This window comes from Pollachius pollachius (assembly GCF_949987615.1).
Source record: "Pollachius pollachius genome assembly, chromosome: 18".
Lineage (NCBI taxonomy): Eukaryota > Metazoa > Chordata > Actinopteri > Gadiformes > Gadidae > Pollachius > Pollachius pollachius.
Genome location: NC_136951.1, coordinates 11,276,692 through 11,289,816, shown reverse-complemented (window position 1 = coordinate 11,289,816; position 13,125 = coordinate 11,276,692). Strand labels below are relative to the sequence as shown.

Here is a 13,125-nt window from a genome sequence, read left to right as displayed (position 1 = left end):
AATTGGCCATATGCCGTTATTTCTCATTATTTGGAGTAACCCTAGTTGTCAACAGTATTGCAGTACTGTTTTTATTACATTCCCATTTTTATGTCATCAGACTCATTTCCTTCAGAATTCTCTGATTCTTTGTTTAATAAAAAAAGTTTGAATGAAATCAATAAGTGACTGTCATTGCCTTTGCGATAGGCCTTTCCCATTTAATAGCATGACCTATGATTAAAAAAAAAAGATTTAAAGATGCATTTTATATACATACATACCTGCAGAAAATGCGTGTGAACGCTGACAGCTGAATGAAAAGCGCAAAGCATTGCTGAAAATGCAGAAATGTAAAATGAATTGAAATGAATTGAGCTGAAAGAATGCACTGCACTGCACAATCTTCTCTTGTTTTTTTATTTGGTTGGCAGGTCTTAACAGAAAGATAACAAAAGTCTGCAAATCATTGTTTAATCATTCAATCAAGCCAGTTCCAGGCAGTGGCATTTTATCTTATATTTGTGACGGCCCACCAAGAGTTTTAATGGAGGCCTCTTTATTAGCATTAAATGCTGCATGTCAGTTGAAATGAACAACTATGATCATGCATCATTAGGAGTTGTAATGTGCTCCAAACACAAGATTTAAAACTAAAAACAGACCTCAAGTCAAACCCAGTGTTAGACATAGGCCTCGTTACACTCGTTGGTTCCGATATCAAAAGCCATTTAAACCACCAAATACTTAAAGTGTAGTGTGGTGCAGCAGGCCGTCACCAGTACCCTTGCAAACCTCACGTACCGTCCAAAATCTTGGCAGTAAAGACCTCCTCGGCGTTCATACAAATATTGATCACATTCATTCCCCTTTGGCAAAAAAACAAACATTGAGCGACAGCAATTAATTCTGAAATAAATAAAACCTGTGAATTCAATTATTCCCACCAAAACCCTATTGAAGGTTCACTCAGTTAGCATCCGCCAACCGTGGAGCTAAACGGACAACAAACACTTTTAATGTAGAATTACAACAACTCATTCTCTTCCTCTGGAAAAGTCATTAAAATACTTAATCGACAACACTGGATTCAACACTGGTACACTACATCAGTACAAACAGTCCAGCCTCTGCTGGGTCAGTCGTGGGCCTTTTCCGCCGCATGGCTCCAGACGGGCTTGCGTTTTTCTATGAAGGCCCGGATGCCCTCCTGCCCGTCCCGCAGGGCCAGGTTGTCCACCATGACCTTGGAGGCGGTGGCGTAGGCCGCGTCTCGACCCTGCGCCATTTGCCTGGAGGACAGGGTGAGGGTGGGTGTCACAAGAATGTTGAAAGGAACTGGTCAACACCAAACTTCTGGCACCGCACTACCTATATTACTTGACTTTACCCTGTATCTAATCCACTTGATTATTTATTATCATATTGCTCATATTTATGGTACTGTCCATCTATGCTGCTTTCATCCGTTAAATCGATCGTTATATCAATCTTATGCTGCTCATATCAAATGAATTATTATTTTTTATGATAAAAAACTATTTATGTTATATTATCAAATATAACATAAATATATATAACATATCGTTGCTTGTTTTCTGAATTTCTTTCAATGGTGTGATGATGTTGTTTATCATGGGGCATTTTCACTGGGATGGTAGAGGTTTACTTTAAGCTCAATTTTATCTGTATTCATCAAATAATACATTAGGGGTAACACTAATTTCTTATCAAATACAACAAAAGGGGTAACAGTGTCGTTTTTTATTGCCTGTCATGAAATAAAACTTATGGGGCAACATTGTCGTTTTTTATCAAATAAAATAGAAGTCGAACACTGTCGTTTTTTTATTGCCCATCATCAAATAAAACGTAAGGGGTAACACTGTTGTTTTATATCAAATAAAACATAAGGGGTAACACTGTCGTTTTTTATCAAATAAAACATAAGGGGTAACACTGTCGTTTTTTATTGCCCGTCAAACAAAACGTAAGGGGTAACACTGTAGTTTTTTATTGCCCGTCATCATATAAAACGTAAGGGGTAACATTGTCGTTTTTTATCGGCCGTCATCAAATAAAACGTAAGGGGTAACACCGTCGTATTTTATCGGCCGTCATCAAATGAAACCTATGGGTATCACCGTCGTTTTTTTATCGCCCGTCATCAAATAAAACATAAGGGGCAACACTGTCGTTTTTTTACACCGGCCGTCATCAAATAAAACATACGGGGTAACACTGTCGTGTAGGTATGAGCAGCATACCTGCTCATACCTATTGAGCAGGTATGAGCAGGTGTGTTAGATTAGTATAGTATATGCTCTATACTATACTGCATATATGTTTTCATGCTCAAACTGCATCTGAATTGCTCCTTTGCAATTCTGTTTAGATCTCAAACTACATTTAGTTGTCTCTGTACTTGTACTCTGTACACTGACTATAAAGTTGAAGCTAATCTAATGGTAAAGGCAGTGGTAGTAAACATTGGTGAGATTTAGAGGGTTCATCATGCACATTTGTTTGACCACTTCAGAGAAGACAACAATGACACGGAGATATAAACGTAAGGGGTAGGAAACACCTGGCGTTGTTAAACAAAGGAGCAACACATTGTGGTGACAATAATTGAACACTGTTGTAATCGCTGTGTTTCGACCAGCAGTCGGACAGCGTTCGAGGAACACTCCCCAATTTCGATTTTGTTTCAAGGATAACGGGGCCCTAAGAATGGAAGCATTCACCGTATCGAAAGACAAAATAAAATAAAAGCGTTCACCAAATGGACATACATTGGATTTTATTTTAGATCATACCTACCTAAGTTTACCCCCCCTTATTCAAGATCAATTCTCAGTTTCTGCACAGGTTAATATTTGGCCACAGGCATTACAATGTTACCACGGAGGGGGGGTTTACCTGTGAAAGGTGGCCTTGCCGAGGGCTACCACGGGCTGGCTAGCCTGGCAGATGCGCTGGGCAACGGCCAGTGTCTCCTCCTCCAAACGCTCCTCCGGGACCACCTTGCTGACCAGGCCGTGGAGCAAGGCATCACTGGCCGAGATGGGGGTGCCTGTGAACAGCATCTCCATGGCAACCTAGTATGGCAAGTAAAGGAAAATAAAATAAACAGGGGATTATAGTAATTATTAGTAAATAATGAGAAAGTTGGTACAGGCTGGTAAATTATATATTATATATATATATATATATATATATATATATACATATATATATATATATATAAACATTTTGTATATATTTATAATTATATTTCAACAATATAATACCACAACGCAACAGCAAAGATTCTATAGCATTCCTGTATACGAAAAAAAGACTTAGAAATAATACAAACAAGGTTCAGTCCCCTTCACTAACAAATAATACGCAAATATGTTGACATAATTTCAATGTCTGTATTCAGGATAAGGAGGCTGCAATCCAATCCTATTGGTTACCTTCCTGGGCACTGCTCGGCCAATAGCCACAGCCGGAGTTGAGCAAAAAAGCCCCACGTTGACACCAGGGGTGGCAAAGGTGGATTTCTCTGTCACCATGGCGATATCACAGCTGGCGACAAGCTGGCAGCCCGCTGCCGTGGCAACGCCGTTCACCATGGCGATCACAGGTACAGGTATGTCCTGGATCAGAGTCATTACCTAGAGACAATGTTCAAGTATAAGGTTGTTTCTACAGATGGTCAATATAAACAGTTTTTTCCTTCAGCTTCCAGCCAGGTAGGGTTTTGTAAATTAAAAAACAAATAAATGTATGTTTCCCATGCATATGAAGCCCTTTGAATTGAATGCAATCGAATTGAGTACTGTTCACTAAAAGTCACCCACCAGCCGGCGACTTTCATTGGTTAGTGTTGCAATTTTGTCCCACCCACGGACGCTCTGCCTCATACGGATACAAATCACTTTTGCTACACATGTACCACCTAGACGTGTTGAAAAACGACCTGCAAAAAAAACCCAAAGCTGAGACTTGCAGGAGCAGATTCGGGCAGTTGTAACGATGGACTTGTGCTCGCTCATTAAAATGCTGAATCAACATAGCGTTCTATATCATTTTATTTGTGAGGAAATCTTTCACAGATGTGCAAATTCTGATGCATTAGTTAAAATTTTAGGTTTACGAATGCACACATTTTGGGCATGTTCTCAGATTATGAAACACCGGTGTGTGAATGTGTTTTGCACCAACTGCGCTGCAATGATTGTAGCAAAAGGATTTGTCCACCTGTAACATAGACTTGCGTACTTGTAGACCCTATTTTGTGTTTACAATGGTAGAAAAAATATTTACGACTTCAAATGTACTGTTACACATTTGTGACTTTAGAGTACACATGCAAAATAAATATATACGACTTCAAATTTACTGTAACTTTAGTGTACGCATTCAAAATCTGCAGTTACAGGTGCTGAAGACTTTTGCTACAATAATACCTTCATACAATGATACCAAAAAGAGAGACAGGAGGGGGACAAGACAAAGAGGCTCACCTCTGAGCAAGCTTGAAACACCTGCGTGTGGTATTCTCTGCCCTGCAGCGAGGTCAGCTCCTTCAGGTCATGTCCCGAAGAAAACACTGGACCATTTGCTATCACACAAACAAGCAACAGACTCATTCCGATTGTCCAATAGACACTACAACACCACCAACAACAACAACAACAATACAAACCTACCAGATATGATAATAACCCTGAGGTCGTCACTATTTGCATCGATGAGAATGTCATTTCTTAGGGATTGTAACATGGACAGGGAGAGTGCATTCCTCTTTCGGGGGTTGTTCAGTATGATTCTCCTGAAAGACAAACATTGGTGTCAAACATGTGTGCCTGAGAAGTGACATTTCACAACTTCTTACAATGTAACTGTCCTCTAAATTGCAAACAAAACCTTATTCCATTGTTTTGTTGCCTCAAAGTCAGCGGTTCTGTTTTAGCCTGTGTGCACAACCGGGCACCGGTGAGAAGAGTAAATTTGTTAAGTTGAAAGAGATCCCCAGCCCTGCACAATATATTCCGTGCCATATTGCCTTTCCCGATGACGACGTATACAACGCTTCCGGGTAGGAGCCTCTCGTATTTGCCAATCAGATTTTGGGAGAGACTTTAAAGACCTAACGCTATTTACATTGAAGGGAAAACGATATCTATTTTTTGGTTTGGTTTTAAACATGGTTATATGAATTATTTGTTCTTCAACATTGTAATCTATGCCACTTTATTAAGCATCTTGGAAACGATCAGTATAACCCCACGGTGTGGCGCATTTAAACAAAAATAAAACTACTTATATTATACGCTCCTAACGCCCATACAATTTCTTCGTACAGTACGAAGAAAGTGTCAAAAAGTTGGGGAGGGTCGTCCTCATAGGAATAGCACAGCCCCCGTCCTTCCCTGAAATCTCAGCCCAATACGCAATGTTTCACAATCTCACTGTTTGAATTCAGGCTGAAACAGGGGTTCACCTACATATATAAAGATACAATAAAGATTAAAGTGGTAAATATTTGGAGTAAAAAAACCGGCATATTCTAGAGATCAATATAAGGAGCGCTTCTTGAAATAATTATTATTGACATTATTTGACATTGTGTCCACTAGATGCGGACATAGGATCCGTTTTAGCTTAATAAACTGTTTGGTAAGGCATGTATGCCACGGTACCCATGTAGGCGACCCCAGCGGTGTGCAGTGCATATACAAGATCAATACATGGGATAAGCTCACGGTAGTGGTACTATTCATTAGTTACACCAACAAAACGTGTGTCCGTGAGTAATCTTTTCCTTAAAATTGTTTTGATGACAGCCAACTGTGTTTGGATAACAGCAGTAGACTACACCTGAAAGTACCCACCTTCTCGCCTCGACGACTGAATGGGTGGAGTACTTTCAGCTCAGATGACTTGCCACCACTCTCGCTCTATCACCACATTACGCACAAGGAGCCTACAGAAGTAACACCCGGTCTGAGGATAGCGCACTGGACCCAGCTCAACTTTACTTGCTGGAATTGTATCACTATGTCCTTGTGATGCGACCCCTGCTATTCGACAATGATGTGGTTGCTGACGATCTGTTGGGTAAGTGTAGTTACGGTGTTATATCTATGATATTCATACATGTTGGACACATTTGGGTTCATTATTGTCGTAATCTTAATTCAAATGGGATTTAATTAATGTAGCGTTTATAGAACATGTGTTCTATAATGTTTAGAACTAACTATTAACGAACTCGTTAACCTTGTTCCCCTAGAAAACCTACTGATGAATCGGATCGCTTATCTGACCAATTAACAACCCCCTTTTTTGGTCATACATTTGTCATATTCTTGTCAATGTGTCAAATTATGTTGGGAAGGCATTTCGGCAAACGATGCGATAAGTCTTTTTTTCTGTCATCGCATCGGTTGTGATCTCAACAAAACGTTGCACACAAAACTTTAAAAAAAAGTCTCATCGCATCGGTTGGTGAAATGTGGGTGATCGCTTTTCATCTTAGTGGACAGACATCCTAGACCCAAATGACCTTGAGGATTGTTCCTTGAGGCCTAACGAGCGTCGGTTGAAATTGACCGTTAATATATTTGGTTAACATACAAAGATAAGCTAAACCGGTCCCACATACTGTGCTGAGCCTATAATAAGGGCTCTCAGAGCAAAAAGTGGTCGGAAAGCTCCTTCCAATATGAAATGTGACTCCGTCGCAACATCCTAGTGAGATTTTCATTGGTGTTTGTATTTCTCATTTAACAATGTTTGTTGTTGTCTTTCTCTCCAATTCACCTCCTCCCCCTCACTCTTTTCCTCTCTCCCTCCCTCCCTCTCTCCGGGTAAACCAGACTCTGCATGAGAACAGAAGATCAGATGATCCTTGAGTGTGAGACCAGACAGACACAGCAAGCCAGGGGTGGGTGGGGGGGTATACATACAGGAGCAGGAAGAAGAAGAGTGGAGGAGGAAGAGTGAAGTCCGGCATTGGACTGAGGTCAGAGCAGGCCGCCATGGACGTCCAACTGCGGGGGAACCCTCCTCACAGCTACGGTGTCAGCAGGACCTCAATTCCTCAAGTAAGTAACAGAAAAATCCTCCAAACACTCTGGGTCAATTTTGAATTGGTGGTTTTAAAAGAAAACCATGTTTTTAGATTAATGAATACAGCATCCATCAAATGCCAATCACGAGAAGCTCTAGTGAGCCTTCCCGTGTGGTCTTACGCCTGAATCGAATCGTAGAAAAGTCTTCATCATTAAGTTCTTTCAACACTAGAATACTTGTGGAACGGAAACATCACATCACCCCCAGCTGGTTGACCTCTGGTCGTCTCTCACCCGAATCGGTTCGCCTGAGTGACAGAGAACACCTGCCTGACAACATAATCTCCTCCAGCATGCCTTAGGGATGACATTCATTAACAAACCCGAGCGAGTCAGACCGGTTTGTCGGCAGTCTGCGGGTCACGCTGAATACTACAAAAGGAATCTTCCATTGTTGTGAAAACCAAAATATCACTTGTATCTCGTGTGGGTTTCGGCGAGGTGTTGCTGTCGGTGTGTTCACCGCAGTCAAGTGGGCTGCAACGAGTTTGCATTGTCATTGTGCCGTGTGTTTGATCAACGCACACTTCTGAATACATCAGGCAAAGCTGTTATGTCAGCAGCAGAATCGGTGGCTTTGCCGAGTGAACCACCAAGACCTTAACCTTAAAATAGTGTAAATGAGTATGTAGCCCGTACACGCTGACACTATAATTGTAGTCGTGGCACAGCATGTAGTCAAAACAGCACATTGTCATACCTACCTACTGTGCCCGCCATTGTTAAGAATCCTGTTCAACCACAGGCTGTTGCCAAGCAAGGAATTAACGGCGCCATGGTATGGGTTTTGATTCCAACTAGGGCCCCTCATGCTATGAATGTAGGAACTCAAGGTATTGCTTTGGATAAAAGTGACATATTGCTTCCTTTATGTCATGTCGCTCAAACCCAAGTTGAGTCACGTCTCAATGAAGTCTACCAACAGAGGCGTGACCTATGCATGCAGCATAACTGAGATTGTCAGTGGTTTTGGTTTCCCTTTGTGTTAGGGCGTGCCAAAAAAACAAGACAGCTGATCAGGGTTTACAGGATGTTTTATGATAGATATCCGTCGTATGTGTTCAGGGGTGCAGTGGTTTGCAGAGAGACATTGGTGTGGGAGATATGGTTTATGTGTCGCAGAAAAGCATCAGAGCAAGTTTGCAAGGTTGGCGGGCAGTGTTCTCTCTCTCTGTCCCGTGATCAGGATGATGATTATAGGCGATAACAAGAAGGCAAAACAATGAGGGCATTATTTTCATGGAGATGAGGAAAACAATTCAAGGAAGTGAAGGGGTGTAAAGAGCCTAACAAGGACGGAGCTGTTGTTGACGTTTCCTCATCCTCTCCTACCCCCAGAAGCAGGATAACAAGAACCTGCAGCAGCTAGAGCAGGAGTGTCTCCAGTTCTTCGAGTCCACCATCGACTCCCTGGAGGAGAGCTTCGAGGACGGCGAGGAGCAGAGCCAGCAGGCGCCCACATTGGCCAGCGCCCCCTCCTCCTCGCTCATGCCTGTGCAAAGCTCCAGCCCGGGTGCCCCCTCGCCTCTCCAGACCAGAACCCCCAACCCGAGGGACAATGACATCATAGACCTGGTTTGCTCTGAGCCAGATCTCGTACCGACCAAAGAGGCCTTCTACAATCCCGCCATGCCAGGTACGACTCAGGCATAAAACTTGAAACGTATCCACAACCTTAAAGAAATGACCCTCGCCAAGAGGGAAGTAGAACCTATTTTGGTTTTGGTAGTGTGTTGTAACATTGATTCACTAGATTGCTATGGGTGAGATAATTGTGTCAAAAGTGTGAGTGATTGAGTGAGAAAAGTCACAACAGAGAGAGAATTGTGTAAGAGTGTAAGAGCTCAGCGTGTTTCCTTCTATTTGACCAATTGAGCTTTCTAATACTAACTGAAACATAAACCCAACTTAACATGAAATCTTTGTCGCAGATTTTCAGAGTTTAGCAGCCATCCCCAGCAGCCACCAGGACATGAAGCCGAGGCAGGAACCAGGGGACATGAAGGCTTCTGAGTACAATCCTCCCCTCCCCAGCCACTGGACCCCCGACGGCCGCTCCAGCTACTGCCCCCCGGGCTGCGTCCCCACCCCGGTCCTGATAGCCCAGAAGTTAGCAGAGAACCAGGGCGGAACCACCTCCAACATCGGTCCCTCTTCTCTTCACCACCGGAAGAGTTTTGAATCAGACAAGTCCACCAGCCTGGCCGAACACACAGTCAAACATGGACCGCCCACGTCCTCAAAGCCTACCCGCTTCCCGGCCAACATCAGTGTCATCCATAGCAACAAGGAGGCAAACCAGACCAATGTGAACATCCATGAGAGGCAGGCGCAGATGCTGGCTAACCTCCCGGGGGCGTCTCAGTGTCCGGGCCAGGAAGAAGTGCCGCCCCCGGCCACTCAGAAGGAAAGTAACTTGCCCTCTCGAAGCGTTTCCTTTAGGGACCCCACACCGAGCAAATCCAGAATGGAGGCCCTGTCCAAACTGGGCCTCAGGAGCCGCACCCACTCAGGGGGGGACGCCCTCTACGTCACGCCACAGAGCCCCAGCTCGGTTGCATTGGCTCCAGACCTCCCGAAAGACTTGGAGAGCAGCATAAGCGTCCCAGCGGTCCAACATCCCAGCCGGCCAGCAGCCAGTGAAATTAAACCAGACAGAAAACCAGACACGGTGCCGGTAGACTTCATCAGCAGCAGCAAAGACCATCCTGTCCATGTGAAGCCTTCACCTGTGGAAGAAGTCCCAAGAAGCAGCTACCACCGGGTGCCAGTTGAAAGCAAGCCATCGGTAGTTACCCATACCCCCGAAGTTCCCTCTTTTGACTTCAACAGTTACGGGGGCAAGACGGTCGTGATCAACCCCACTGTTCCCACCAAGGGGGACAACTTGCCTGCTCCGAACAGCCCCGACGGCAGAGCCCCGCACTCCAGAGCTGGCAACAACGCCTACGGGGGAAAGTCCACAGTCATGGCCCCGCGCTTACCCAGGAGCGACCTGCCAGACATCCTCAGTGCACACCACATCAACCAGAGCCTGCCACTGCCGCCGCCGCCTACCGCCCAGGAGCTCAACAGCTATGGCGGGAGGACCGTGACCATCAACCCCTCGGCCGGCTCCAGCCCCCAGGCTAGGACGGCCAGAGCTCCAGCGCCCTCCACGGCTCCTAAACCCCTGCGGCACAGCTCCTCCGGGAACCTCCATCGGCCACGGGCAACCTCCCCGGAGGCCAGGCGGAAGTCCACGACGTCCAAACCCACGGCGTTCCGCGCGCAGGGTATCACTGTGCAGTTCTCGGGGAAGGGGGCCATGGACGATTCTCGGCGGGCCGCCCTGAGGAAGCTGGGGCTCATGAAATAATCTGGCTGACTCTGGATGTCGCTGCGGCGCTTTCGGTTGACTTGCGATATCCTTAACGTATTGTTTTTTAGGTTGATTGGAGGGTGTGTGTGCGTGTGTGTGTGTGTGTGTGTGTGTGTGTGTGTGTGTCTGTGTGTGTGTGTGAGCACGAGAGAGGTGTGGTGGCAGAGAGACATATGCTAACAGTGGAATGAAGTACAGTCTAGGGCCTGTGTTACCTGAACAGCCAGTTCTCAGTTCCTTGCCAGTGAATTCTTACAAACTAGTTTGGCATAAGGTTGCTACCCACGCACACACACATACACGCACACACACACACACACACACACACACACAGATATAGAGATACGTACACGTATCAACTACAGCGCTGTGTTGCCAAAGATATTTGATTTGAAGATAACACATGAAACGTGAGATATATTTAACCTGATTTTGGGATGTAAAAGTAAAGCATCCCCTTGTCCTGGGAAGGAGCCAAGCCATCCACAAAAGGACTGACATTCGATCTCTGACCCCTCCTTTATGCACACCAGCTGCGAGAGGTTTTCCTCTGATACCAAGAGCTGCTTGTTGTCATCGTCGATAAGAAATTGTTGTTGTTGCATGGTTGAGGTTCTCAGACAAAACAAGAGTCAGGTGTGCCCTGGTTTACGACTGCGAAAAGATCATTTCTTTGACTTTACTTATTTGGTCATTGTTGGGATACGAGGGCATTGAGGGTTGTTGTCAACAGCAACAATGTTTTGTGCATTAGTTGCTGCGGGGCACATGTATACGTGTTTTTGTTTTACCCGATACTGCTTCGAAGTGAGAGTGGAGGTTATTGAGAACCCTGTGAGAACCCTTTCTTTGAAGCATTTGGAATTGGCATTAGTTATATATTGATCAAAACTATGATAATATTTTTTTTCGCTATACTGTTGTCTATTTATCTTTTTTTTTAAATACAATGATATAATAATACCTATCAGGTTCCAGGCAGGACACGAAGACATAGAGGAAAAAACAACCGAACACAGAACTCCTGTATTTCATGACTTTCATGACCCGACACCGTTGGGGTCATTAAATGTACAATTCTTTCTGTTTCCGAAACCGTCTCTGCGCAGGAGGAGGTGGTCTACCCCTGATTCAGTGATGTATGGACAACACGGACTGCATTGTTGCATTACTGCGTTAGTTGGAAAACGCCCGGGCAAAAGCAGAAGTGTGTTGTGCTGAACCGAGTTGGCATCAGGATATTTATACTCCATTGACAACCTTCCCGCCCCAAACCACAGACTGTGGAATGACTTGTGGGGAGAATGTTGACTTCTGCCCTTCCAACGTCGACTACTACACAGCACCCATCAGAAAAGAACACACAACGTCACTCCAGTGGCCCACGGCACTCACAGTGCAAGCGCTGTAACCGCCATCTCTAGAAATACATGTGGGATAATCTCTGTTGTTGAAGACTATGCTTTACAGACTTTACATGTGTTATTTAACAGTTGTTTTAACCATGCCCAGTGGTACCCTTGCTTCTATGAAACCTTGTGTTTGTCCGTGTGTGAGTGAGTGAGTGAGTGTGCATGTACACATGTGTTCAGGCTGTGTGTGTGCATGCCTGTTTGTGTGTGTGTGTGTGTGTGTGTGTGTGTGTGTGTGCGTGTGTGTGTTTATGCATGCCTGTTTGTGTGTGTCCGTATGCATGCCTGTGTGTGTGAATGCCTGTGTTGAGTGTGTGTGATAATGTGTTTTGTTTGTTAACTGTTTGTTTAGCAGTTTATTTTACTGTGTAATTCAGACTCCGGTTCTTGTAGTTAACCTACATTTATTATGAAGTACTTTATTTTTATTTTTGCACAGGCCCAGCTGTTAGCTTGCTGTTAGCTTGGCCTGTGCTTGAATCGTTGTGACTTTTGTTTACAGACTCCGACCTTATGTAGTTCATCTACATTTACTTTGAAGTATCAAATGGTGCATAGAGTAGAAACGGACTCACACAAGGGAGATCCTACCTGGTCAGCTAACAGGTCTACAAACTGGGGCACAGTTATCACAGAGAAGTGGTTAGAGTGTTACGGAGACAGATTCACTATCCAGATGCTGCTCCTGCCACTGAACAGAGAATTTGATTTGATCTTATCCTTATAAAGCGTACAATGTGCATTACGCAATTTCTATGAGGGTTTTATGTTTTTGTCAATTATTAAAGAAAATAATGCTCTTCTAAATTGACTTAGCGTGGCTTTATTCTCCTGCTTTGGAATGTACCAGGTGAGTATGGAGAGGTTAATGATTGACCAAAGCCATGGCTGTTCCTTTATCCACCCTCCCTTTTCATCCAATCTATGGATTTGGTCTCATTGTCCCATTGATTCTTCACGGGTGGGCTAAATAGGAGCTGTCTTCTTATTTTTAGGAGAAGATGATTGTTTTTTCTTGTCCACATGAACGGCACAAGAAAACTCATATTGGAGCCACCTTTGCTGTTGAGGCTGACATTCTGGGATGCTGTGGTCATATCTAGTTGGTAGTAGTGATATAATTAGGGACTATGTCACACTGCCATTGAGATCATATGTTCTCATTTCGCTTTGCAACTGATGCAACGTTGCAGGAAGGCCCATGAGTTGTAGCCTACACCTTCTACCTCCCTGACTGACCTGT

At 44.3% G+C, this 13,125-nt stretch overlaps 2 protein-coding genes across 2 annotated transcripts; one reads left to right on the top strand and one right to left on the bottom strand.

Moving 5' to 3' along the window:
- Positions 1-471: 471 nt before the first annotated feature.
- On the bottom strand, positions 472-5,034 carry echdc3 (enoyl CoA hydratase domain containing 3). The gene is made up of 6 exons (XM_079755647.1): positions 4,900-5,034; positions 4,683-4,804; positions 4,497-4,594; positions 3,444-3,644; positions 2,902-3,080; positions 472-1,271 (listed from the first exon to the last, which is right to left on the bottom strand). The coding sequence occupies exons 1-6, from the start codon at positions 5,031-5,033 to the stop codon at positions 1,118-1,120; spliced, it is 888 nt and encodes a 295-aa protein (XP_079611773.1). The 5' UTR covers position 5,034; the 3' UTR covers positions 472-1,117.
- A 1,845-nt stretch (positions 5,035-6,879) lies between these two features.
- Positions 6,880-12,683, top strand: proser2 (proline and serine rich 2; the record flags this gene model as incomplete). Its single annotated transcript, XM_079755648.1, is given in 5 exon segments — positions 6,880-6,912; positions 6,914-6,975; positions 6,977-7,082; positions 8,454-8,745; positions 9,041-12,683. Coding segments are annotated over 5 exon segments (1,920 nt in total). The 3' UTR covers positions 10,468-12,683.
- Positions 12,684-13,125: the final 442 nt, after the last annotated feature.

Excerpts from the sequence above, each read along its gene's own strand:
- echdc3 (XM_079755647.1), bottom strand. The coding sequence starts at position 5,033 with ATGGCACGGAATATATTGTGCAGGGCTGGGGATCTCTTTCAACTTAAC. Across the intron at positions 4,805-4,899 it reads CAACAAAACAATGGAATAAG|GAGAATCATACTGAACAACC; the intron begins GTTTTGTTTGCA and ends TTTGTCTTTCAG. Across the intron at positions 3,081-3,443 it reads GCCGAGCAGTGCCCAGGAAG|GTTGCCATGGAGATGCTGTT; the intron begins GTAACCAATAGG and ends TTGCCATACTAG.